Source organism: Gracilinanus agilis, chromosome 4 (genome assembly GCF_016433145.1).
Source record: "Gracilinanus agilis isolate LMUSP501 chromosome 4, AgileGrace, whole genome shotgun sequence".
Taxonomy (NCBI): Eukaryota; Metazoa; Chordata; class Mammalia; order Didelphimorphia; family Didelphidae; genus Gracilinanus; species Gracilinanus agilis.
In genome coordinates this window covers 432,637,551-432,664,761 of record NC_058133.1, presented here as the reverse complement: position 1 = coordinate 432,664,761, position 27,211 = coordinate 432,637,551, and the positions used below count along the sequence as shown (strand labels likewise).

Sequence of the window (27,211 nt, the reverse complement as noted above, 5' to 3'; positions counted from 1 at the left end):
GAATAAACAACATGAGATGTAAAGTGGTCTGTGACAGAGAAACTTTATAAAACTAAGTTTTAAATTACTGCAACTAAAGAGTAAGTTCTTGAAGAGAACAAATTAAATTTATATACATGTCTATTGTTACATGGAATAGCTCTTGGGAAGAGGAAAGGATACAGTGACAAAAAAGAGGGGGAAGGGGCAGCTGGGTAGCTCAGTGGATTGAGAATCAAGCCTAGAGACCAGAGGTCCTATGTTCAAATCTGGCCTCAGACACTTCCCAGCTGTGTGACCCTGGGCAAGTCACTTGACCCCCATTGCCCACCCTTACCACTCTTCCACCAAGGAGCCAATACATAGAAGTTAAGGGTTTAAAAAAAAAAAAAAGAGGAGGAAGAATACAGTGATAAAACAAATTGAATATCCTAAATATCTGCATAACAAAAGCTTAATAGTATATTCATAAAGCTCTAGATTCAAGTTTTTTAAAAATAGCAAAAATTCTAAAACTCTACTTACCTGCTAATAAAAATAGAAAAATAGGGAAGTTTATTATTTATCATTAGCTGAGTAAAAATTGAACTTTAAAATGGTCATGCTGGGGACAGCTAAGTGACTCAGTGCACTGATAGCCAGGCCTAGAGACAGGAAGTCTCTAGGTTCAACTTTGCCTTCAGACCCTTTCTAGCTGTGTGACCCTATGGGATAAGTCACTAAACCCCCACTGCCTAGCCCTTACTGCTTTCCTGCCTTGGAACCAATACAAAGTTATGGTATGGTTATGGATAGTTATGGGTTTTTAAAAAAATAATAAAATAAAATATTCATGCCAACTGGAACTTTTGTTTTATGCAAACCACCAAATAAGTTTTTAGATTCTTTACATAACAAAATAATGATTGTTTCCAAAGAAAATAAGAGCTTTTAATGTTTAAACTCAAAATCATAAGCATATCATGATGCCAATGCAAACCAACTACAAAGACTTTTCAGCATAGGCTACTTTTCCCCTATAAGATCTAAAAGCACTTGTCGGGCCTTTTTGCTCTCATGCATTTTACCTTTTCACCAGCCTTCTCCCCGCTTTTCTTCTTTTTACCTTGTCCTTTATACCTTGGTATCTGAGCATGAGAATAAAATGACATCTTTTACCACAAAATACATATCCTTCTATGAATAATATCAAGAAATAATGGATTGCTCATAAACCACACTCTTATGAAGATAAATGGAAATTTTAAAACAAATGGAAAATCTCTATCTATGAATTTCTTGTCCCTCTTTCCATTCATATACTGGTATAAATCATATTCTTACCTAGTAATTGCTTAGACAGATACAAACAACATATAATTTTAATTTGTGATGACCCAGAAATAGCCATACTTCTGGGAAATCCAAAAGATAAACCAAATAGTCATTATACTGCATTTAAGATGGTAAATGATCTGGTTGAAGGAGTCTGATTTGGGACCTACTTCTGTCTACAGGGATCTACTCCAGCCAAACAATCTCAAAAATATCTGGCTATTTGAATTGCCTCAAGGTTGGGGAAAATGACAAAACAGAAAAGAGGAGGCTCTAAACCAATATTCTCATTTAAAGAATGGGCTAGAACTTCTTTGGAATAAGGGTGGGCATGAGTTTAAGAGTAAAATTCCTTAACCATTAGGGGATTTCCACACTTACCAAAGGACTACTAAGATTTGCATTGTATGCTTATAATTCTCTATATCCCAAAGCTAAAGGGTAAATCGAAAATATAATTTCCTTTTGGAAAACAGAGGAAGAGAAAATATAATGCTCTTCATAATACAGCTTACAGATTTATCTATAATTGGACTTTGAAACAATATTATTTCTATGAAACTACTATTTTTATAAAACTATAAAATGATAAAACTATATTACACGTGAGATTTTGGTTCCTACGTGACTAAAATAAAAATCCAAATAATGACCCCTTTTAAGGTCCAAGAAACAAAGATAACGAAAAATATATCATTTCATTTTAATGACGTAATTCGGAAAAATGAAAGACTACATCCTGCTAAAGTCCTGAGATGTCTCATCTGTGATATGGAAATGACCATGAGTCTCAAAGGCTATGCCAACAATGCATAAACTCTGGCAATTCTTACACAAACTAAATAAGCTTCCAAAAAAAATTGGCCCATTGTTAGACTGTATGTCTGTCATTCAAGGACCAGCCTAGCTAAGTCTAGAAAAGTTCACCAGATTAGCTGCCAAAGATGATGAAGTTGCAGAAGGGTTGCAATCTGTATTTGAGGAAGGACAGCCCATACAGATGAAACCATAGCTCACTCTAATACTGAATAAAAGGGAGATTTACATATGAGATTTTGGTGCTCCAAGATAAAATAGCTACTAAAAAGCTAAAAGTGCCCATTATAAGTTTAAGAACAGAGATATTCCACAAACTCTGTGATCTCATCCATGTGAGTACTCTTCCCAACAACTCAAAACTGAAGTGTTATTTCTATATAGAAGTAAACTTATTTCATGAAGAAAACACTTGATTTTAAGACATAATTTTAATAAAAGGTTCATTTTAAGATTTATTAAACTGAATCTACATATACTTAATTTTCATTATAATTTACTACAAATATCTGATTAATATAAAGAAACTAAGTTTAAAGAAAAGTCTAATAGGTGAGAAGTCTAACTTAAAGAGGATCTCTCTTCCTGCTATTTCCAGACTGCCTGGTATAGAGAATCACAAAACAAAATAGTGTTTCTTTGGCCTATCTAGAAATACAATGTAAAAAAGTTACATTTTGAGATTTTACATTCTCCCTACCTCAAAATAACCCCCATCCTACTAACACAACATTTCACTCCCAAAATTATAGGGTTTTCCTTCAAATTTCCGTATATGAAATATATATTTCCAGACAAGCAATGAATACTCTCATCTGATTGATAAGCTATATGTTTAATGACTCCTCATGAAATAAATTTGCTTTCTCATCAAGAGTAATGCTACAAAAAAACAAATGAAAAGTAAATGGTGAAATAAACACGAAGCAGAAAGTAGATACAAATATTATGAATAAGTTATGATACTATTTCTCTTTTCTGTATGTGAAATCTAAGATTTGTTAAATTGGCTCTATGTACATACTTTACTTCCATTATTATCTACTATAAATATTCTGATTAATATAAGTTTAAAGAAAGGTCTAAGTATAGTGAAGTATCAAGTCACTCAATCATCCAAAAACCCCAACAAATGCTACCCTGAATTTAATAAATTCCAGTGTTTATCTGAATCCTTCCCTTATATTAACCAAAAATATTAGCCTGTCCTCTCCCCACAGGGTACACTAGAAAAAAATACTGGTTCTGGGTTCTAATTCAGTTTCTGACACTGACTATGAGACCTCAAACAAGTCACTTCAACTCAACTTTCCAGAGTTCATTTTTTAAAGTACAACATATAAAATATAGACTAACATAACCAGAGAATACAACTAACAATTTTAAAAGCAAAATATTAACAAGTCTCACACCAAGACAACAAATCAAATTTTGTTCTTAGCTCCAAACCTGAGTATCTTTCAGTAACAAAAGCTGAAAGAAACTCAAGTTAATAGTATTTAATATAACAACAATACATTCTTGAAGTCAGAATCTCAAGCAGAATCTTTAAAATAAAAACCATTCAATTTGGAAGATAAAGATTGAAAGATGAAGAAAATTTGAAAGATAAAAAAAGCACCACAAAAAGAACCAGGTGAAAACATACAAATACTAAACAAATCTAATTGTAATTATTATAACAAATTCACATCCACAAGACAGAATTTAAAACACAATTGACAAATTACAGAAACAATCACAAGTCACCATATCTGATAAAGGAAAAATAAACTTTTTCAGCCAACTACAAAACACAGTTGTATCTGACACTACCATTTCAATAAAAATGATAAATAAAAAGCAGTTTCTGTATAATTCTTAATCCCAGAAATGCTTTACATGTTGACAGTATAAATGACTTACCTTACTTGGTACTGAATGAGAGCTTGTTATCCTTCCATCTGGAGATTTTGGTGGAGAATGCAAATCAGATAGATCTAGTTCTCCCTAAATATAAATACCATAAAGCATACTTAAGTTATAATTTTAATAGTTTTTATTAGATTTAAAATTAAAAAGGCAATCAACAGTTTTTATATACTTATAACTTAAGAATCAATCTTGATATCTGAATTAATCTTGATGGAAATGTTATTTTTATTCAATTCCTCCCTAATATTAACAAAAAGACTTGAACTTTAATATAATCATCTCTTATCAATGAATCAAAAACATTCATTAAAATTCCTATTTTCTGAGAGGCCCTAAAGATATGAAGACAAAAATGAAACAATCCTTGTCCTCAGGGAACGTACATTTTGTATAGGGAGACAATATGCATATAGATAAGTACATGTGAAGATGATACAAAAATAATTGAGAGAAGATGAGAGAAATGAACACTATGAATTACAGGTGTGTAAAGGACTATAATTCAAATACAGCCTGTAGAATGCACAAGAATGCACAAAGGCATAGAAATAAAAGATAGAACTGTGGACAAGGAGCAGCAAGCAGGTCAATTTGGCTGGAACATCATGCATTTGAAAGAGATTAATGTATGAGGAGCCCAGAAAGACAGGTTAGAACAAGATTATAAAGGGTTTTAAATGCCACAAAGAAGTCGTTGATTTTTTAAAATAGGCAATTGGAAAACACCTGAAGTGTTGAGGAAGATAGTTTAAAAAAAAAAAATCACACCTGTCCTTTAGAAATATCACATTGGCAGAATTCAGGAAGCTGATTATCATACAAAATTGCCGAAGTATAAAATTAGTTACTTTTGACAGGAAAATGCTTCAATAACTTTTCACTCAGGAAAGAAAATGAAAATGTATCATCCCTCTATTCTCACATTAACTTCTTTATTTTTATTAGTGGTAATATTCTTACGGCACACTGAATCCTTATAATAATTTTATTCTTTTGAAACATTCTGGAGTTTCTTGCTGTTGTTCTATAATCTCCGGAGAGTTTGATGTCTTTTTCACTGAGGATTTCTACTTCATTTTTCTTCATAGTATATACTTGTTTGATGTATTATTTTCTTTTTTAAATGTCTTACTTTTTTTTCTTCTCTTTGTCTCAATATTTGGTTTATCAGATGAGAAGCAAGGTTTACACTCAAGACTTTGAGTTCTTTGTTCTTTTTGCCTCTTCTTTTATATTCCTACTACAGATATCTCTTCCACTTCATGGGGGTTTTTAGGGGCAGAGTGCCCAGTGATATGGAAAACTCTTATAAAAATTTTTGGCTCTTCCTTTGTACCCAAGAAGTTTGAATTTTTTCTTTTATGGGGTATTTACAGTATTCTCATATGCATTTCTAAGTTTTTCTGTGTCATCTACAGCTTCCACAAAACTTCCAAAATATTCAATCCATTTAATTTCTTATGCCAACCCACAATACATTGAAACTATGGGGAAAAGTCACAATGTAGAAGGGATACCTGTAACTTGTCTCTATTTTCCTCATCATTCTTTGGCAAATACCCCCTGGAACTGTCCCATACAATCAATGCTATGCATTCTTAAGCCTCTCTAAGTTGTAGAGTCTTGAAGTCCAGGTGGGTCACTGACAGAATAGTATCATTATTTTGGTGATCAGATCTATAACTGTACTGTGTGAGAAACTTTCTCTACAAAGGCAGAATGGCACGCTAAAGAGTTGCAGCAGGATGGTTCAGTGGATAGCGAGGTAGGCCTGGAGATGGGAGGTCCTGGGTTCAAATCTGGACTCATATTCTTCCTTCCTATGTGACCCTGGGCAAAGACACTTAACTCCAGTTGCCTAGCCCTTACCACTCTTCCGCCTTGGAACCACTACTTAGTAAGAGTTTAAAAAAATTACATGACTAAGTGATAGCTCCCCTACTCCCACTCCCAATCACATTACCTATCAAAGGCAATTCAAACCTAGGTCTTCCTAACTCCAAGGTCATCTTTCTACTCAATATAACCGCATCCATATTACCTTTCTACCATCATAAGATTTGGAGGATAGAACATCAAATGCCATCTAACTTTAACCCCTCTAATTTTATAAGTAAGAAAACTAAAACCTTTACAATTTAAGTGATTCACCTCAAATCAAAAAGGTAAGAAGCATCAGAAGCTGACTTTGAACATCTCAAACTCCAGAGCTAGAGCTTTCCATTGTATCCTATGGGGAGAGGACTGACATTGCTTGTTTATATTCCTCTTTTCCCTCATAGTTCTATTATTATCCCTACATTGCAGATAAGGAAATTGAGGCAGAGAGTGATTGGCCCAAGGTCACAGAGCTAGTAAACATCTGAGGCAGCATTTAAGCATGAGTCTGCCTGGTTTCAAATCCACTAGAACACCATCTATCTAGTTGCCACAAGTGAAACTGTCAGGAACTCTTCACAGCCAGATTTGAAAAACACAAGCCTCAAAGGTTGTTTGCATTGGCCACTCCAAGTAGACTCTTCCAACACATGCCACCTCCAACTGTCAAAATCCTATCCAACAACCAAAAACTGTAATAAAGTTCAACTTCCTCCTTTAAGATGTCCCTAAAAACCCTGGCCAGAAGTAATGAACTCTCTACCTTTACTGAAATCTCATGGTAATTAATGGACATAGATTGCATAATCATATACAATATTGTTATTCCACTGTCTTGAACTTAAAAAAATATCATTAACCAGCATTTATGAAGTATCTGAAAGGTTTGCAAAGTATTTAATATATATCATCTCACTTGATTCTCAGTTGTAAGGTAGGTGTAATTAATATTCCCATTTTACAGATGAGAAAACTGAGGTCAAGATATTAAGTGACTTGCCTGGGTTGAAGAACACAATCTGAATACAGGCACTTATGACTCCAAATCCAATATTCTATCCACTGTGCCAGCTATCTCTGACTAAATTACTAAGCTCTGTAGGAAAAAGTTCTTTTTTGAGTTTGTCATCTTCACATCTCCAAAACATGTTTTACAGTAACAAGTAATCAATATTTCACAATTTGATTTTAAAAGATATTAGCCTTTCAGCAGCAGGAAATACACACTAACACATTTCCAAAAGTGCTAACAAATGGTTTTATGAGATGTATAATCTTGCCTAATAACATTTGTGACTAGCCACACATTTTGCAATTAAGTAGTTAGGGCTAGGGAAACACTATCTGGTCATAAGAAAGATTTCCTTTACATTAAGCTAGCTAGTCTACCTCAGCCTCATTAATAACATCTCTAGCCAAATTAACTAAGAGATTAGACAAGAAAGAATGATTTTGGTGGGTTGATATTAGTAAAATTTGATACTAAACCAAGATTAGCAAAATCAATGACCCTGGCACAATTTAAAACCTTGAGGAAATTTAAGAACACAAATATACTTTCCAGCAGACAAAATATGTTAGTCTTTTAATATTCCTTTTTTTAAAGGAAGAGTTAGGAGTCAGGCTGTTAGAGAATGCTAGTGTAGAATTTCTAGTGAGAAAACTCCTTGCAACAACATAGATTGGCAGCACCTCAGTAATTTATAGTGTTGGGAATGTCTGAGATGATGGGGGGCTAAATGGCTTTCTCATGACCAGAAATGACATCAAGATTAGCTTTTGATCCCCTAGACTATGCTGCCTTCCTTTCTACATTAATTAAAAATAGTTGTACATATTATGAAAGTGAATGCCAGTAACCTGAATAAGTATACATAAGATTATACACTGTATTTTCTTTTTTCAGTTTAATGTTTTAAAATTGGTAACCATCAACAATATAAAATACATTATATATACCAAAATAAGTAAATACATATATATGCATATTTAAACTTTACTAAAAAATAATAGCAAACTTTTTAATAGCAATATAAAGTGTTAAATGCTTTACAGTTATTATCTCATTTGACCCTTACAACAACTCTGGAAGGGAAGTACTATCATTATCCCCATTCTACAGAAGAAACAAGCAAAAAGTTTAAGTGATTTACCCAAGGTCACACAACTAGTAAGTATCTGAGGTCACAATGAATTCAGGTCTTCTTGACTCTATTCACTGAACTGTCTAGTGGCCTTGAAATAGTTGTATATTTCTGTATCCCTTTTTGAACATTTACATATTACATATTTCTGATTTCTTCACTCCCCATAACACTTTTTTAAAGGCTTCAAATTTGTCATATGGTACCATCTGCATACTCCAATTTGTTCAATCTTTCTTCAATTATTATAAACTTTGTTTCTGATGTATTGCTTTTCTGCACTGCAGAAGCTATTTTTAGAGAATTAAATCCTTAGGTCTTGATATATATGTGTATATATATATATATATATGTGCACATATGAATCTGATAAACACAATAAACTTTCACTAGAGTTCTAATCTGACGTCTCAGGACAGCACAAACTATATAAGGTACTTTATGCTCTAGTAGGTCCTGTCAGAATAACACAATGATGGACTAACATTTAGTGAAGGACTAGCCCAAGCCAACCAGAAAATTAACCACAAGGTGGTGAATTCTTTTTGGCCACACCTAATCATAAAGACTACTTGATAAGTCATAGAGGAATTATAAATCTAAGTCAGTGGGGAAACTCTCCATATTGTCAAAATTACAGGCCTTATGATGTATTCTAGATGGTAATAATCTTAATTGTTGGTAACAATATTCAATAATGTGAAAAAAGGCATAAAATATAAATTTTGTAGNTATATATATATATATATATATATATATATATATATGTATTTTTTTAAACATTTAACTTCTGTCTTAATATCATTTCTATGACAGAAAAACAAGGACTAGGCAAAGTTAAGTAACTTGCCCAGGGTTATAATTATATTTCTTGGAAAAGTTTCTTCTCTAAAAGTGTTATAATTATTATAATTATTGTTTTAAAATTTCTTTTAAGATATCTACATTACCAATCCATGTGGAAATTATTATAGAAAGTCATGTAATGAAGCCCTAATTCTACTTTTCTTATTGACAAGATTTATTATGCCGATTGCTTCCCAAACAACTTAACATTTCTTATATAAGCCCTACAACTCAGAACATTGCTATATTCTCTTTTCTGGTTATTTTAGATGTTTGCATCATCATTTTCCACTTTTATCATAATTTTAATGCATTATGACTATTGAAATTTCCACCTCTAAATTTACATATTTGTGTCCTATAATATGAATTTAGGTGAATGGTCTATAAATATAGTTCATGTATTTTTTGTGTATGTGTGTGAATACATTTAAGATTCAGAAAGAAAAAAAATTCTTATGATGTATATTGGACAAGTTAAGAGGTGAGTGAGGAAAATCTGATTTCAAATTCAACTCAGATACTTTAGGTCTATGACCTTGAGCAAGTTATTTAATCAGTCTGCCTCAATTTCTTCACCTATAAAACAAAGAACATAATAGCACCTACCTTCCAGGACTGTTGTGAAGATAAAATGAGATACTATTTGTAAAGCAGTCTGCAAACCTTAAGGCCCTACATTTGGGGAAGAGGGGAGCAAATTCTCTATCTTATCTAATTATTTCCCTCCATATAATTTATCAAATCCCAATTCAATCAATACTCTATTAATGTATGCAAATTCTTTATATTTTTGCCTGAGTAACTGCATTCCACTATTGGAGTATTGAAATTTGATTATTAGAGATTAATTATTTTTTCAACTTTTAACCTTTCCTTTATAAATTTAGTTGTTATGCCATTGCAAAAACTAAGAAATTAGGACTTGAAATCAAAGCCAAGCTCCTTTACAGTTTGTCCTAATAAAGAGGGAGACAGAGATGATGAAACAGGAACCAAAAAAGTGTACTCTGAAAATGCAGTAAGAAACTAATGCCACTTAAAAATTTTTTACTGTTAAAATCTCACATATGATGCAGAGTGAAAGGAGCAGAACCAGGAGAACATTGTACATAGAGACTGATAAATGATGTGTGTGGAATTGTTAAATTTTTTTTATCACTATTATTTCCCAAAAAATCTACTAATTTATCAAGGATGATAATAATGATGACCAAGACAACACTTCATATTTGCACAGTATGTTAAAGTTTAAAAGCTGTTTACAAATATTTTTTAAACCTAAAGGTCTTCGTGATCTGGTTCCTTCTTACCTTTCTAACTTTATTATACATCACTAGTATTAAAAGTGTGCTTAATGAAAGTGCTTGCTATCTGATCTTATTTGGTATTCAGAACAACTCTGTGAGATAAGGATATAATATTTCATATTTTCAACCTTCTGGGGAAATTTTTCTGTATGGCTTACTTAAACATAATGGTTTTAAGGGGCATTATTAATTTTTAAAACTTTATTGTCTTTGCTTAGCTCATTCAATTTATCACAGTGATTTTAATGACAGAGGGGAGGTTTTTAAGCTTGTAGTTTTTACTGAATTCTTGTTCCAATAAAATAGGTGTCTCCATCAAATATGTTATTTTGTATAAACTTTCCATAGATTTCTAAATGGTAAGATTTCATTATCATCATCTAATATTCCTTAAATCACAATCAGTTTCTTAGTTTTCTACATCATATTTCCACTATAGAATCACAGAAGTTGATAGGTGGGAGGGACCTTCGTACCCATCTAGTCTAACCTATATAAGAAAAAATCTTCATTATAACATACTCAACAAGCTGCTCATCCAGTATCTGCATAAATACCTCAAAAGAGAGAGAATCTTCTATCCCTAAGGGCAAGACTATCTCTAACTGCAAGAAGATTTTTCCTGACATCAAGCCTAAAATGGCCTCTTGGCAACTGCAATGAATTAATCCTAGTCCTACCTTCTGTGGTCAAATAGAATAATTCCTCTTGCACATTACATTCCACAACTATCATGACTCTGACTCTTCTTGACTTCCTTTGAGTCAGTGAAACGTGTTTCCAAACTGCAACCTAAAAAGATTATAGCTTTTTTCTAATGTTACTGCTGAGATAATCTCCAACCATTCTGAAAGGTTTTTTTACACCTCAGATTCTTTTAGGACATCAACATCTTCACTGTGTTGAATCTATTCTTTTGCTTCTCTGTAAATTCTCTTTCTTTTCAAATTTCTTTTCAGAATTTCTGACAGTTTTGTGGTTTTTTTTATATTTTTACTCCTGTTTTGAGGGGGGGATAATGAGGAGATAAGATTCCTAGGAATATCTTACTCTATTATGTTCTCAGAGCCATAGTGTTTATGTCTTTTCAAATGTCAACAAAATGCTTACTTACAATTTAATTCTTTCAAACTCTGAAGCTGAGAAATTTAATAAGCACATTTCTGCCAACAAAAAACATGCCAAAAATAAAACATACTTACCTCCCCACTAATTGAACCTCTTTCTTTATGCTGACATCGTCTGATTACCTCTAATAGTAAAGGTCCACCTACAGTGCCTTCTGCTTCAATAATTCCTAAATCTCGGGCTAAATTCTCTCGAGCTTCAAGCCCATGAACCTGAAAAAAAAATTTTTTTTTAATTTTAGAAGATTTAAATGCACTCTAATATAGTAAAAATATTATTCGCGTCCTAAAGGAAAAAGGAACAAAAAAGAACAATTTGGCTTACTAAAATAAAATGTTCTTTCTGGAATGTTATACATACACAAAATGTTATATATGTTGTTTCAAAAACTGTACAGTTTAAACCATGTAATAACTAACCCTGAAACAGTGGCGACAACATAACAAAGCAACTTATTCAACTGCCAATTATGAACCAGACAACCTAAATTGGGAAGAAAGATAATTTGCAACAATGTGTCCAGATCAAAACTTAACTCAATTTTTCCTGGTAGTTTTCAAAAGCTTAATTTTCATGACTTTTTCTCTAAATAAGAACAATTATAACTAACAGAAGGCAACAGAAGGTCTGTGTTACCACTAATAACCAGTTCAATTAATGTAGCATGTATATTTAAAGTGGTAATTCCTAGACTATTAAAATCTCTGAGCCTCAGTTTCATCTGTTTTTTTAAAAGGATAATACTTATATGATCTACTTCTCAGAAGTGCTGAAAAAAATGTATTTTTGTAAACCTTAAAGTAGTATGAGTTTTTACTGTAATTCACACAATAAAGATACATATACATGGCACATACATATATATACATATATATATATGCTAAATAAAAGATTAATTTTAAGCTCTTAAAGCTTAAAATAACATGACTCTTGGGATACCCTGTGCATGGATATGAGGAAGGCACTGCAATATAGTGGAGAGAACTCTGGAATTGGAGTTTAAAATGTATAGGTTCAAATTATGGCTCTTCTACTTGCTAGCTATATGGTTTCTGGACAAGTCTCTTCAAATATATTAGGGCCTCTGTTTCCTTATCTGTAAAGGGAGAACTAGATAAGTTTTAAAGTCCCTTTAAGTCCTAAGCATTCTATAGTTCTAAGCTACAATTAGTTTGTAAATATATATTTATTAAAGCACTACCATGTGCCAGGCATAAAACTATAAATAAGCAATGGGAAAAAAAAAAGATAAAACAGCAGAAGGCAATCCCTACTCTCAAGGAGCTCACAATTTAATGGAGTAGACAAAAAGCAAACAACTACAAATAAGCTAAATACAGGGTAAACTGGAGATTATCAACAGAGGGAAGGTATTAGAATTAAAAGGGAATCAATAAAGACTTCCTATAGAAGGTGGGATTTATAACTTGAAGGAAGCCAAGACAGGTGGCAGAAATAAGAGAATTCCAGGCAAGGGTGACAGTAAAGGCCAGGTACATCTCTCATTAGTTAGATAAGTTGAAATTTAGAGAAAATAGGAAAAATTTACCCATATAATATTAATAGAAGAAGGGAGGCAGGCTGGTGGCTCAGTGATGTATAATTATCCTAAAAATCCAAGGTTTAAGATCTTTAAAGCAATTTTAGGAAAAGAAAATTGCCCAAATCAAGAAAGTGGATCTTCTGGAGAAGATGCCATAAGGATGCCTACAGAAACCACACACTACATCAAAAGATCCAACGTGAACTTTGAGATATAATGAACTGAACTGAAGGGGGCTGAACCTATCATTTATTCTAAATGTAAACTCTTATGCCAAAGAGGAGTGACCCTAATTGGCTTTTTGTCAATGCGTTGTCTATCAATCATGTTTTGTTTTATTTCTTCTGTTTCTTTTCTTTCCCTCTTAGTAACAGAATCTTTAGATATATTGGCTACATATGTAGAATGATTCATTGGGAAGATCTGACATGCTAATCTCCTAGAAACACCAGGGTGAAGAAATTTAACATGTTGGTCTCCCAAAGAATCAAAGGGAAGATTGTGCAAAAGGAAATTTCTCCTCCCCTCTTTTTACTATGTGTATCTTGAGTGAGCTTCCAGGCATGAGCCTGGAAGAGAGCACTGTGGCAGGGAAATTATTGGATAAATTTAGACATGAAGGTAAAACAGCCAGAAAAATGAAGCAATGGAGTCAAGAATATTGTGAGATCAGGAGGGCAGGATGATCTTCCCTAGACTGCCCGACTTGGGTGGCGCAAATAAAATGGAAAGCCATGGTTGGTTCCTGAGATATGACATGTGAGAGTTAGTGGGTGGAGAAAGGATTTTATAAAAAGGTTTCTGACAAGGAAGTCATGCTCTGTCTCTGGCCTCCTGCCAAGGAACTTGAATGCTGGGATGCTGCTGAAGAAGCCACATGGCTAGCTAGACTAGGCTTTTTTCTCTATCTCTCTGCTTTCACCTATCCAAGTAATTCTAATAAACTTTACAAAATTCTAAGGACCAGTCTCTTAAATTTAATTATAACACTGAATAGAGCTCTAAGTCTTCAGATGGAGGATCCCGCATTCAAATCTGGCCTCAAACACTTCCTAGCTGTGTAACTATGGGCATATAACTTTACCACATTTTCCTAACCCTTATCCTTCTGTCTTAAGAATTGTTACTAAGGGGCAGCTGGGTAGCTCAGTGGAGTGAGAGTCAGGCCTAGAGACAGGAGGTCCTGGGTTCAAACCCGGCCTCAGCCACTTCCCAGCTGTGTGACCCTGGGCAAGTCACTTGACCCCCATTGCCCACCCTTATCAATCTTCCACCTATGAGACAATACACCGAAGTACAAGGGTTTAAAAAAAAAAAAAGAAAAGAAAAAGAATTGTTACTAAGACAGAGAGTAAGGGTTTAAAAAAAAAACAAGCTAGAAAAAGGAGAAGGAATGTTAACAGTTACAACAAATATTAGAGAAAAATAGGAATCTCTGGCCATATAGGAAGGATCAAGTCTATAAATATATACAAAGCAACTACTATGAACAAGGTAGGGGAATTAGTAAAATCAGTAAAGTTCTAAAACCAAAAAAAAACAAAAACCTGATGTAATTACAAATTATTTCAGTAATAAGGAAAGTATGTAAAAAGTGGTGAAGATATATAGACTACTCACTAATATTCTCCTGAAATATCATTCATGGAGGTATAAATTGGTCCAGTCATTCAAGAAAGCAATTTGGAACTTTGTCCCAAAGTTATTAAACTGTACATACTTTTGACCTAGCTGTACTACCTACTCTACACTTTTTTAAAAGGACTTATATGTACAAAAATATTTATAGGAGCTTTTTTAATAATAGTAAAAAATTAGAAACTAAGGAACTATTCTCTTTTTCAGGAATAGATAACCAAACTATGAATATATGAATGTAATGAAATATTTTTGTACCATAAGAAATGACAAACTGGAGTTTCACAAAAAAACTGGGAAAAACCATAAATTGATAAAGTAGTAAATAAAACGAGGGAGAATGATTTATACAGTAACAACACTGTAGAGAAAAATAACTTAGAACTCTGATCAACATAATGATAAACCATGAGACCAGAAGACTGAAGATTACACTACTAGTCTCCAGCCAGAAAAGTATAATTTATGGAGATGTAATTTAGAAAGGGTTCAGGGAAATGAAGGCAAAGATTAGAAACTAAGACCTACCAAAAAACAAAACAGACAAAAACCTAAAGGAACCAGTAAGAATTGATATCGCTACTGAAAAAGTACATCAAAATGATTGTTTTTAGTTACCAATTTATTGAATGAAACTGTTTGAAGATGGTCATTTCAAAGTTTCTTTCAGCTCTATGGTTTTATCTTAACCTATTACCGAACAACCAGAAATCCTAAAATTTCCTAACCTTCTCTGATTGATCAATATAATTGAAAATCAGTCTAGAGAAATTTAAAGATTGATCACCAAAAATCTGGCTGACAGAGCATATTTTTTTCTACGAGATTCATAAGGACCTAAGTCTAAAGTTGCAAACTCCCTTCAGCAAGACAACCCACGTGAAAGAAATAAAAGATCTTTGAAATTAAAGAACGCTGAGTGCCATGAGAAAATAAAAAAATCAAGGAATAATTAGGAAAATAACTATATTTTTTCCTATTTTTATTATGCTCACTTAAAAAATACTCAATTGTTTTTTTTCTAGTTTAAAATCAGAAAGCCACCAATGAATAAATTTCTTTCCTACTAAATTTCATGTGGTCAAAGCAATATTTTAGGTCATATGCCATCATTAAGTGATCTATGTCACTACAAATTTTTTAGTTTCACCAGGACCTAATTTAAACATACCAAAATCTATTGCTATCTTTTTACACCTGAACATGGTCTCACTTCTTAGTACTTGCTGAAATTAAACTGAGGAATAAACCTGTGATATCTATCCTGCTCTAGGTTTAGTGTATATGTAGCAATACAACTAGCCCCAATTAAAACAAAATCTAGAGAAAAACCAAAAGCAAAGGAAGGAAAATTCAACTTCTTTTTCTATTAAACATGGGGCAGGAAAAATACTATGAATGCCCTTGGTTAACTACAGAAAAACCACTAGCTCCAAGTTTTCATGTATTTGGTAATGACATGCCAATAAACTAGTTTTCTATTAATTATTTCATGATAGGTGACAGCCAATAAAAATGGAATGAAAGGAAATTTAATGACATGAAATCAACAAACTCTCCCACTTCTAATCAAAAACATATAAATCTATAAACACAAAGCAAAAAATAATAAACTACAGCATCACTTGAGGTGCTATTGAAGTACTCAGTGAAAGCTACAGTATCCCAATGTGGCTGGTCTGGTCACCATGATTTTCTGTCAACTCTTCCTGTTCTGGAAGTCCTAAGGGATGTAGGATTCCCCCTTTTCTGCCACAAGCTGATCATTCTTCTGTTTACTTGACCAGGAATTTTAATGTGCCCCCAATTTTTTTTCCTTCTCTGGATTATTATATTAGGATTCTGGTAAGATTTTTATTACTAGATAGAGGCAGGTAGATGATGCTATGTAGATAGAACACTAGGCACTAAGCCTGCAGTCAGAAAAAAAGGAATTCAAATCCAGCTGCAGATATATGTTTAGGCAAGTCACTTATCTTGTCTGCCTCAGTTTCCTTGACTGTAATAGCACCTACTTCACAGAGCTGTTAAGGATCAAATGAGAGAATATCTATCTTATATTGCCCTAGGCATAGCAAACAATTAATAAATGCTTGCCTCCTTTAATCTCATTCTATCTTTGCTTTTCTTAAATGTTATAGGCCCATTTTTTAAAAATTATTTTTTGTTTTGGAAGAGCTCAACTATTTTATTAACCAACACTGCAGAATGCTCTGGAAAGGAGCAATATTTGGCTTGTGCAAAAGCCAAGTCTTTATCTCCAGTGTCTCCATTTTGACCGTTCCACAAGATCCAGCTACTCTGAAATCTCTAGTCATTGCCTCCCATTCTTCTCATGAAGATCTCAAGTATTCTACCCTAGTCTTTTTTCTCCCTCATTCTACCCATCCTCCTCATTCATCACTCCTAGTTCACTAACTTCTAAAAAATTTGTTTTATGTTCAGTGCCTCCAATTCTTCATCTACTCATTCCTTAAGGCTTACAATGATTTCTGTCCATACCGTCTATGATGAGTTGCTATGATGGCGAGTGCAAACTATTCTATCCCATAGTAGCTAGCTAGCCCCAGCTGAGAATATATTTGATATGCCATATGACTATCATGACTATCTTCCCAAACACCTTGTCATTGCTATTCTACCTTACTTCTCCAGCAAAAATTTCAAAAACCATACTGCTATGTGTGCTGCCACCACCACCCCTTCCACCTCTTGCTTTGGATACAGTGGTCAATTCAATACTACTACTACTATTTTATGGATCAACTCACCATTTCTGTGACTCTCAGATAAAAATTCTCCTTGGCTATCTCTCCCCCATAGGAATTGTCTCTCCCTATTAGAATGTAAGCTATTAGAATGGAAGGGCAGGGATTGTCTCACCTAGCACAGTGCCAACAAATAGTAAATGCTTAGTGCTTTTTAATTCATTTTCTACATTATTTGACTAAAATGCTTTCCATGAAGGATTTCATGACCTCTGCAATCACACTCCAAGCTATCTTAATTGCCTTATAAACATTTGTTAAATGTCTAACATGTACAAAGTAATGAAGATATGATCTGTGCTCTCAAGAAACTTATAATCTTGGAAAGGGAGGTGGTGGCAATGAAAGAGTTAAGAATACAACATGTGTCTCCTCTTTGAGACTACACTATGGGAAATAATTTTAAGACCAGAACTTAATTCTCAATGCAAGGCAATTAAACTGTTATATTAACTACCCTAACTTGTAAGGTAAGTTAAATTTATTTGAGCTAAAAGTACCCTTAAGCAATCTATATTTTAATTATGGGGTACTCAATAAAAATACAAAACCAATATAGAGGAGGAATAATGTTTTTGTCTATAATCTGATAACAATAGGCAAAAATCACAAAGCAGATCCAAAGTCCCCGAGTCTTTAAACATGTACAAATGTAGAACTCATCTTTGGGAGACCCTCACATAATGACCACAATGAAACAAAGAAGTTCTTCTTCACAAAAAATGTTGAGGGCATCTGGTTTAGAGCATTGCTTTTTTTCCTGTAGTCATGATAAAAAGGAGTAATTTTTTTCCTGGTAGTCCACTTTCTAGGGTCCTAGATGATTTGGCCCTACAAAAAAAGTGTTTCTGACCAGTTTGTGGGAAGTAGGGACACAACTATCTTAGAAATAAAGCCATTCAGATTACTTCTTGAGTTGTTTAAATAATTCAAAATGAGGATAAACAAACAAACAAACAAGATTTGACTACATTCAGTTAATTTAATATTCTAAGTCACAAAAAGATACAAGATAAGATGGTCAAGTTCGTATTCTTACTGTGCTAGTTTCAGGCTGAAAGACGGCCAAGGTAAAGTCAAGATTGAAAAACTGAAGGAATTCTGCAACAAGACTTGCCACTAAACGACCTGGAAAAGTAAATGGGAAAAAGACAAATGTTGAGGCAAATTTTTAGTACTTTAGAATGCATTTTTCCTATATTTTGTGAAATGACACCATACTGCAGGAGAATAAAGTTTCTAAATTTTTTAAAACAAAACTTATAGGAAAAATCTGAAAAGATTTCCCTGTAGTATACTTAAAATAAATTATGAAAAACAGAAGAAATAGCCCCTTTTAATTTAACAAATTACTGAGAAACTACAAATAACATGTAATTACAACATTAAAATTATCCATACAGGATTTTCTAACTTGCTGTGTCAGGGTTAACTATTTCTATGGCAAGTTTCCTTGTCCAGGAAGTATGGTTATAGGCACTGTGGATGATACTAACTACAATACTCCATTATCTGACACAATTAGTAGAGGTTTGATTCTATAATCAAGTTCTTACATTAACTTTTTTAAAATTTCCATATTATTTTTGTAAATGAATAATCTTGTAAAACAAATCCCAAATCCTATGCCCAAATAACATCTGTGTTTCTACCCCAATAGTTCTCTGAAGGTAGATAGCATTATTTTTCATTAAGTCCCCAGAATTGTCATGGATGACTATTGCTATTAATAGCAAAGTCTATCACATTTGATCATTCCACAATATTTCAGTATAATATTCTCATGGTTCTGCTTATTTCACTCTGTATCAGTTCACATTGGTCTTGCCAGTTCTTTCTGAAATCATCTTATCCATCATTCCTTATGGCACAATATTATCCTACCTCCATCACATATCACATTTTGTTCAGCCATTCCCCAACTGAGGGACATCACTTTAATTTCCAATTCTTTGCCACAACAAAAAGGACAGCTATATTTTTGTACAAACAGGTCATTTCCCTTTGTTTTTTCTCTTTGGGATAGAGACCTATTAGTGTTATTGTTGGATTAAAGGATATGCATTCTTTTATAGCCCTTTGGGCATATTTCCAAATTGCCTTCCAGAATGGTTGAATCAATTCATAACTCCACCAGCAATGCATTTAGTATCCCAATTTTGCCACATTCCCTCCGACATTTATTATTTTCCTTTGCTGTCATATTGGCCAATCTGAGAAGTCTTAGGTGGTATCTCAGAGTTGTTTTAATTTGCATTTCTCTAATTAAGAGGGACTTGGAACATTTTTTATGTGATTATTGATAGCTTTGATTTCTTCATTTGAAAACTGCTTATTCATATCCTTTGACCATTTTTATCAATTGGGGAATGACTTGGATTCTTATAAATCTGACTTAGTTCTTTATGTATTTGAGAAATGAGACCTTTATCAGAGAAATTTGTTTTAAAAAAACTTTCCTAGTTGCTTCCCTTCTAATCTTGGTAGCATTAATATAATCAAAATTATTCATTTTATATCTTATAATATTCTCCATCTCTTGTTTGGTCATAAGTTCTTCCTTTCTCCATAGACCTGATAGGTAACTAGTCTATGTTTTTCTAATTTACTTATAATATCACTATGTTTTAATCATTTCCCCATTTTGACCTTATATTGGTATACGGTGGGAGATATTGATTTAAACCTAATTTTTGCCACAGTTTCCCAATTTTCCTAGCAATTTTTGTCAAATAGTGAGTTTTCGTCCCAAAAGCTGGTTTCTTACATTTACTTTGAAGAGGAAAAGAAGAGAATTCTTTTATGCTACAATATCAAATGGAATTCTCATTTTCTCCCAAGTTTTGATCTCAAGATTTAGTTCAAGCAAACAATAAACATAGATAAATAGATGCTTACCATCTTTAGTATTTAAAAACTTTTTCAGGCTTTCATTCACTAAAGGTGTTTTGTTCTATTTAAAAAAAGTAAATACGTAAAAAAAAATTAATTAACATCAGTTCTAAAAACTTTTCTATTTTAAAACTTATACAATCTTATTTCCATACTATGGTCACAAAGTAGTACACTGCCATTTTTAACATTACATTTAAAACTTCATCAACAGAAAAATTCTATTAGCCTCTAAAACTGCAACACAACCATACAAAGTTTCTCTGAATCATTTATAGGTTTTCAGAAAGTTATGTTTTGTTTAAAGCAAAAATAAATTATATATTACATTTTAAAAGATATGGGTGTCTGAATGTATTTAAGGACTTTAGAGTGTTTCGTGATGTGTTTGAAACCAAATACCAAATTTAATTATAAACACAGCCTTTTTATAGTTCTATTTTTCAAATACTCTCTTTGAAACTTGAGACCTTTTTGCTAGGTATCCAACCTTAAAGTTCACTATCCTGAAAGATCTTAACAGAACATAAATTTGTTTTAGCTTTAATAATTATATCATTTATATTAGGACTCTTAACCTGGGGGGTTGGAGGGCTGTGAACTTAAAAAAATGTTTTGGTATTAAGGCAGAAGAGCAGTAAGGGGTAGGGAATGGAGATGAAGTGACTTGCGTAGGGTCACACAGCTAGGAAGTGTCTGAGGCCACTTTAAACCCAGGACTTCCTGTCTCTAGGTCTAGTTTTCAATCCACTAAGCCATTCTAGCTGCCCTTGTCCTTTAAAAAATAATTTGAAAATTATAGTTCACCATGATTGGTTTCCTTTGTAATCTTCTGTATTTTATTTTCTGCATTTAAAAAATTATCCTGTGAAGGGGTCCATAGGTTTCACCAGACTGCCAAAGGGTTTCAAGAGAGAAAAAAAAGTTAAGACCTCATGACTTTTAAAGCGATATATGTTTTAAAATGGTCACTGGTCCTGAAGAATGCATTACTTAAGGATTGCTATGCAGTTAGCTAAAGGAGGGAAATGCATATTACCATATATATTCTGTAGAAGTAATTTTTACATTAGGAAAAAATTTGGATTAAAAAACAAATGCTATTATGTATATCTGTCAGAAAAGTTCAAGAAACATTACTGTGATTATGCTTCATATGAATCCACCAACAAGCTATTTATTGAATTACCAACTACAACACAAAAATATTTTAGGTAGAAGTTAGAAATATATTCCAGGTAGATTAGGCAGGCATATTCGAAAGCATGGAACATCAGGGTTCAAACATCATTCTTATGTTGGGCCATTTCAAATTCTCTATACTGAATCATCATTTACTGAAATCAAAAAATATAGGACTAAATTAAAATCTCCCCATTCTACTATATGCTAGCACTGTAAGTGCTTTATTGATGAGTGGATGCATTGTCATCCCCATTTTAAAGTATTTGAAGCAAGACATGAATTCATGTATTTCTGACTCTGGAACCAGTGCTATCCTACCACCTAACTGTAAACTCGTAAATTATTGAAGCATCTTCCAAAAAGTAGTGTTAGCTTTTTCTTTATATCTGTTATTACACGTATTATAATCAGTTCAATGATTCTTCAAAAACTACTTTGACTACATCCTGACAAAACTGAGAAAAAAATACATGAGTTTTTCCTAAGCTGTTTAAGGTAAACATTAAAATGGTACAACAAAGATGAAATAATTCTTTTTGCATACCTCTACTTTTTCTTGCTCTTCAAGTGCTAAAAATACAGCTGCCCGTAATTCAGCCTAGAAAATTTTTTAAAAAGAGAGCATTCAAAAAATAAATTTTTCAAACACTTTAAAATGTTGACACACTGCTCAGTCAGAATTTTTTTTTAATACCAGATAGTTGACTTGACTAAATATATATATATACACACACACACTTTACTGAGTACTAGACCTGTTCAAAATGTAACACTCTACAATGAAACCTTCCATATAGAAAGGTTCACATAAAAGCTGTTTTCCTATTAGCAATAGGCAGAGCCAGGGCCCAGTCACAAGTTTGTGGACAACTATAGGAGGAAGCAAATAGTAACTGATGCTGGAAGCCCACTGCTGTTTTCTGTACCTATGACACTCACAGCCAGATTAGATATTTGGATAAAAACTACTTGCAGGTGATAATCACACGGTACTTACCGATCTAATGGTGAGCCCATCCAACTGGACAACAAATGGCTGTTTCTCTCTCACACACTCACACACACACACACTCACTTTCACACATTCACACTCACACACAAACTAACTAACTAACACTCTCTCTCTCTCTCTCTCACTCTCTCTCTCTCTCTCTCGACTTTTCAGGTTCCTTCCAACTGTAAATCCCAGGATGCTATTATCATCTGTATTTATTAGGCATTCATTCATTCCCCATAAACTTTGCATTGCCTTTTGCAAACGCTGGGTCAAAGTTACTACCTCCCTTAGGAGGAAAGTGAGTGTCTCAATCTCCCACTCTCTCCTCAGACAGACAGAGAAGTCCAAAGCGAACAACAGGCAAAAGGGGAGAGGTGGCCCTATAATAGCTTCCGAGACTCTTCTCCTGGCAGGGATCTCCAGCCTGAGTGTGGAATCACCTGCCGAACCCAACCTTCCCAAGCCGCCCCTCCCCCACCCTCAGGCGCCCCACCGAGGGAGGGAGCGGGGTTGAAAGCAGTCTTCCAAACCAGAGGGGGAGGCCGGCCCCAGTTTCTCCCCGAGGGCGAGGAAGGGGGCGGGGAGGGGGAGGATCCGCAACCGCGGCAGCGAAAGAAGACAACAGAGCAACGCAAGCGGCTGGAGGAGACTCCATTATGAACTCAGGCAGCGGCACCCAGTGACCCCCAACACTGCTTCCTGCACATGGCTCCCTCCCGGCTCCGGGTCGGCCCCGGACCGCGGGTCCCTCCTCCACCGGGCCCAAGTCCCCGGGGTATCCTGGGAGGTGAGCTCCAGCTCGGGGGGCAGCCCCGGCGCAGCCGGCAAGGCCCAGGCGAGGCCGCTCTGACCCAGACTCTCCCACCTGACTTACCTTGATCCTGTTGAGGACTCCGCTGTTCTCCAGCGTCTGAACCAGCAGGTCCCGCAGCTCCGTGTCCTCCTCCGCTGCCGCCGCTACCACCGCCGCCGCCGCGGCCGCCGTCGTCGCAGCCATTTTGCTTCTCCAAGACAACCGCCCAAACTGCGCTAACGGCCCAACGGCCGCCGCAGATTCGACAGAGGGCGGCGGGAGGGGGAGACGCTGGATGGACCTCGGCCCCGCCCCCGAGGTGCCGCGACGCGCCTCTCTAGCTGCCGCTCACGTCGCCCGGTGACCCGGGGTGGGGCGGGGCGGGGTCCCGTATTTCCGGAGGGGGCTGGCCTCCTGTCTGGGGGTTGGTGCGGAATGTGCGGACCGGAATTAGACCGACCCCGTCACCCCCGGGAAGTATAGGCGGGAGGTTTGAAGAAGGTGATGGGAGGGAAGGGGGAGGCAGCGAAGAGCTCGGTCCGCATCGCGCAAGCGCAAGGCAGGAGGCGCCGAATAGTCCCGGGACCCGCTGGCACGAGGGAGTGAACACCTGCTGGGAGTCGCGAAGCCTTTCCAGCTCTGGTCTTTGCGGTGCCCACCCACTCCTTGTAATGCGCGTGCGTTATTTTAGTTCGCAGGTGTTCTGTTTCATGCTGTCTCTTCCTGTATGTCTGAGAAGATTCCAAGTTCACTTTCAAGCTTGCGTTTAGTTATTTTTATCTTTTACTAATTAACAAGGTGCCCCAAAACAGAAGGTCATTTTCTTTAAAGTGATAAGATGAATTCTCAAACTGTTAGACCAAAACTTTATTTTCTAATTCATGTATTTTTAAAGACAATTGTTTCATTAGTGTGTGTGTGTTTTTTTACTTCTTTAAAATGTGTTAAGTCTTGTGATCCCTATTTTTCAGATGAAGTTATGGAAGAATAGAAAGAATAAAGCTGATTCAATCTCCCACAAAGCCACTAGTTGTAAAGATGGTCTCAACTACAACTTAGCTACCAAATGTAATCGAATTTTAGAATTGTAGAGTTAGCAAGGATTTTATAAATTATCTATTCCAACCTCATTAGAGAAATCTTAGGATTTACAACTATAAAGAATCTTAGAAATAGTATCAAATTTTTTGGTCTTAGGATTCCTTTGCACTATTATTGTATTCATTATAACAATTATTTTCATAAATTATAAGTAACAGATTATATAAAATATATAAAATATTATATATGAAATATACAATATGTATTATTAATTATACATTGATATATAACAAATTATGTACATTTTATGTTTATAAATTATGTATGTATATGTGTGTAAATATAGTATACATTATATAGTATGTCTAGAATAAAATGATACAGGTAATTATGCACTTGTATAAAGAAAAATTATAAAGAGCTTTTATTTTCCTTATCTCTATCAATATTTATCATAATAGAAATAAAAAAATGTCTTAATATCATTAATAAAATATTTTTGACATCATGGACCTCCTGAAAGGGTCTGGGCATCCCTAGACCATGCTTTGAGAACCTCTAGCCTACTCTAACCCTGCCTCACTCCTCATTAACAAATGAGGAAAAACAGACTCAGAATGTGTATAACTGAACACTCTGAGGCCAGGCACATAGTATATGGGAGAATCAGCACTTGAACTAAAATCCAGTGTTCTTTCAACTATACTTGATTTTTATTATATCATTTCAGATTATTATTTAATTTATAATATGATACAGAATTTAAAATAATTTGATTATTATAAATTCAATTAGTCTAATACTTTCCAAGATATTGTTTTAGCATGTTAGAACTTTGGTTAATTAGAAATCATCTTGTCCAACCCCACCTAACTCCTGTTCAATAGATGAGGAAACTGAAGCTGTAATAGAGAGTAATTTGTCCCTGTCCAAGCATAATAGGACTGATGATTTGTGGAAATAAAGCTTGTCTACAGACCTTTGAGAATGGAGAATAGTGATTTTGGTTATAATCATTTTGAGATCTCATGCTTCTATAACACCTAAACAGTTACAGAGCTCTTTCCTCACCTACATCTTGTGAAGCAGAACAAGTATGGTTCTACCCAATTCATAGATAAAGAAGGGGGGCAGACACAGTTGGATTAAATGGTCATCGTATTGGACCCCTGCCTCCAGGCTTTCTCCAATCTAATCTACCCTCCACACAGTTACCAAAATGGTTTTCCTAAAGTATTGGTTTTACCATGTTACCCTTCCTTCTCAAATTGCAAGGGCTCCCTGTTACCTCTGGGATCAAATATAAAGCTCTTAACCTGACCCCTTTATATCATTCTAGATTTTCTTTTGTTTTTTAACACATAACTTTACTCAATCTGTGATCCAACCATACTAGCCTTCTTGCTGTTTCTCACAAATAAAGTGCCATCTCCAATCTCCATTCCTTACTAGCTGCCCTCCACCATCCCTCTCCCTTCTAATCTCAGCTTCTTATCACTGCCATCTTCCTTTAAGGTTCAGCTTAAATGCTTCCTACCCCAAAGAGCATTTCCTGCAGCTAGGCTCCCTCTCCACTCCTTACCCACCAGAGGTTCCTGCCTTTCCCTTTAAGGCTCCCTTCTGTCTACTCTGCATTTAGGGAAGACAGGGTTCGAATGTGGGATGCAGTACAAATCACAATTACTTTCCTCATCTGTACAATTGGGATAATCATAGCACCTCTCTTGCAAGGTCAATAAGATAATTAGATGAGATGGTAATTGTTTTTTTTAATTTCCTTTATTTTAATAACAAATTTCCACCTGTTTTCCAAAGTTATATGACTCATGTGATCTCTTTCCCTTCTTCCTTCCTCCCAGAGGTGATGAGCAATTCAGTGAGACAGTAATTGTAAAGCCCTCATCACATAAGAAATGTTTATCATTATTAGCATTTATCTCATGCATACCAATTTCTAGATATCTGTCTCTCCTGGTTGCTTTTTCTTTGAATTTCCAGTGCAATACAGCATCTTGCCCATAGTAAGTCATTAATCAATGCTTCTGGTTTGTGGATTGATAACCTGGCTCATTCTGACTAGCACCACCACGGGGGTTTAGCACCTCCCATGATTTGTATGGCAGCCTGAGGGTAAGGGCAGAAAAGAAACTCATTCACTGACCAATTGAAATCTAGGTTCTAGCTCATTTTCACTGGTTGACCAGTGTTTGGGGGGCCCTGAACTGACCCAGATGACACAGAGCAATCATTCCAAAGCAAAGCAGTACACTACTTAGCTATGAACCCAGAAGATCAATCATCCTCCCAGCATCACCACTTAGGAGCTGTGTGGCATTTGGGCAAGTCACTCAACCTTTCTGAGTGCCAATAAGGGCAAGAAGAGTGCTTGATTGTCATGATTGTGAGATTAGAACTATGAATTCCCATACTTTTAAGAATATAAATTCTAGAAACCCATCCCCCCCAGGTTCAACCTGGTCTCTTCAGATTCTCATGACCGGCCTTTGACTTCTAAACTGTTAGAGCTGGGTTAGACTAGGAAGAGTAGATTCCCAGCTCCCTTCAGAGGCTTATTTTATTATTATTCCCTCTTGCACATTTTCAGTTCAACTCAAACTGTGAATTGCATACAATTCTCCCATCTCTCAGCAATGCACCTATGCCCAGTCTGTGCCCTTTGTCTGGAATGCATTTTCTTCTGTCTTTTAGAATCTCTAGCCGCCTTCAAAGCATAACACAGGGACTACTAACTATATAGGGCTTTAGGGAATCTCACAGTTGGTAATACCTGCTGCCCCTTGAAATTACATTGAAGATACTTTGTATTTACTTATTTCTGGTATTGTAACTCTGCCCTCTTTACCCCATTCTCCAGAAGAATGTACATTCTCAAGAGAAGGAATTATTTCTTTACTTAACTGATTAATAAATATTTGAATCAAATTATATCTGTAAAATGAAGAGGTTGGACCAAGTTATCTTTAGGTCCCTTTTATATTTTATGTGTGGAGTGGAATTTTGGGGA

The 27,211-nt window shown here is 34.9% G+C and overlaps 1 protein-coding gene across 3 annotated transcripts in view; it reads right to left on the bottom strand.

Moving 5' to 3' along the window:
- The window catches only part of CEP43 (centrosomal protein 43), a 43,546-nt gene extending 20,151 nt beyond the window's left edge, over positions 1-23,395 (bottom strand). The window contains exons 1-7 of one of the 3 annotated variants that reach the window (XM_044675796.1): positions 23,227-23,395; positions 21,900-21,953; positions 20,177-20,231; positions 18,318-18,406; positions 11,404-11,541; positions 4,015-4,098; positions 1,047-1,106 (exon numbers count right to left, since the gene is read on the bottom strand). In XM_044675796.1, the coding sequence (XP_044531731.1) occupies positions 1,047-1,106; positions 4,015-4,098; positions 11,404-11,541; positions 18,318-18,406; positions 20,177-20,231; positions 21,900-21,953; positions 23,227-23,349 (603 nt within the window). In that variant the 5' untranslated portion in view covers positions 23,350-23,395. The remainder of the gene's footprint in view (positions 1-1,046; positions 1,107-4,014; positions 4,099-11,403; positions 11,542-18,317; positions 18,407-20,176; positions 20,232-21,899; positions 21,954-23,226) is intronic. The other 2 variants (XM_044675797.1, XM_044675798.1) reach the window with 2 other exon arrangements.
- Positions 23,396-27,211: the final 3,816 nt, after the last annotated feature.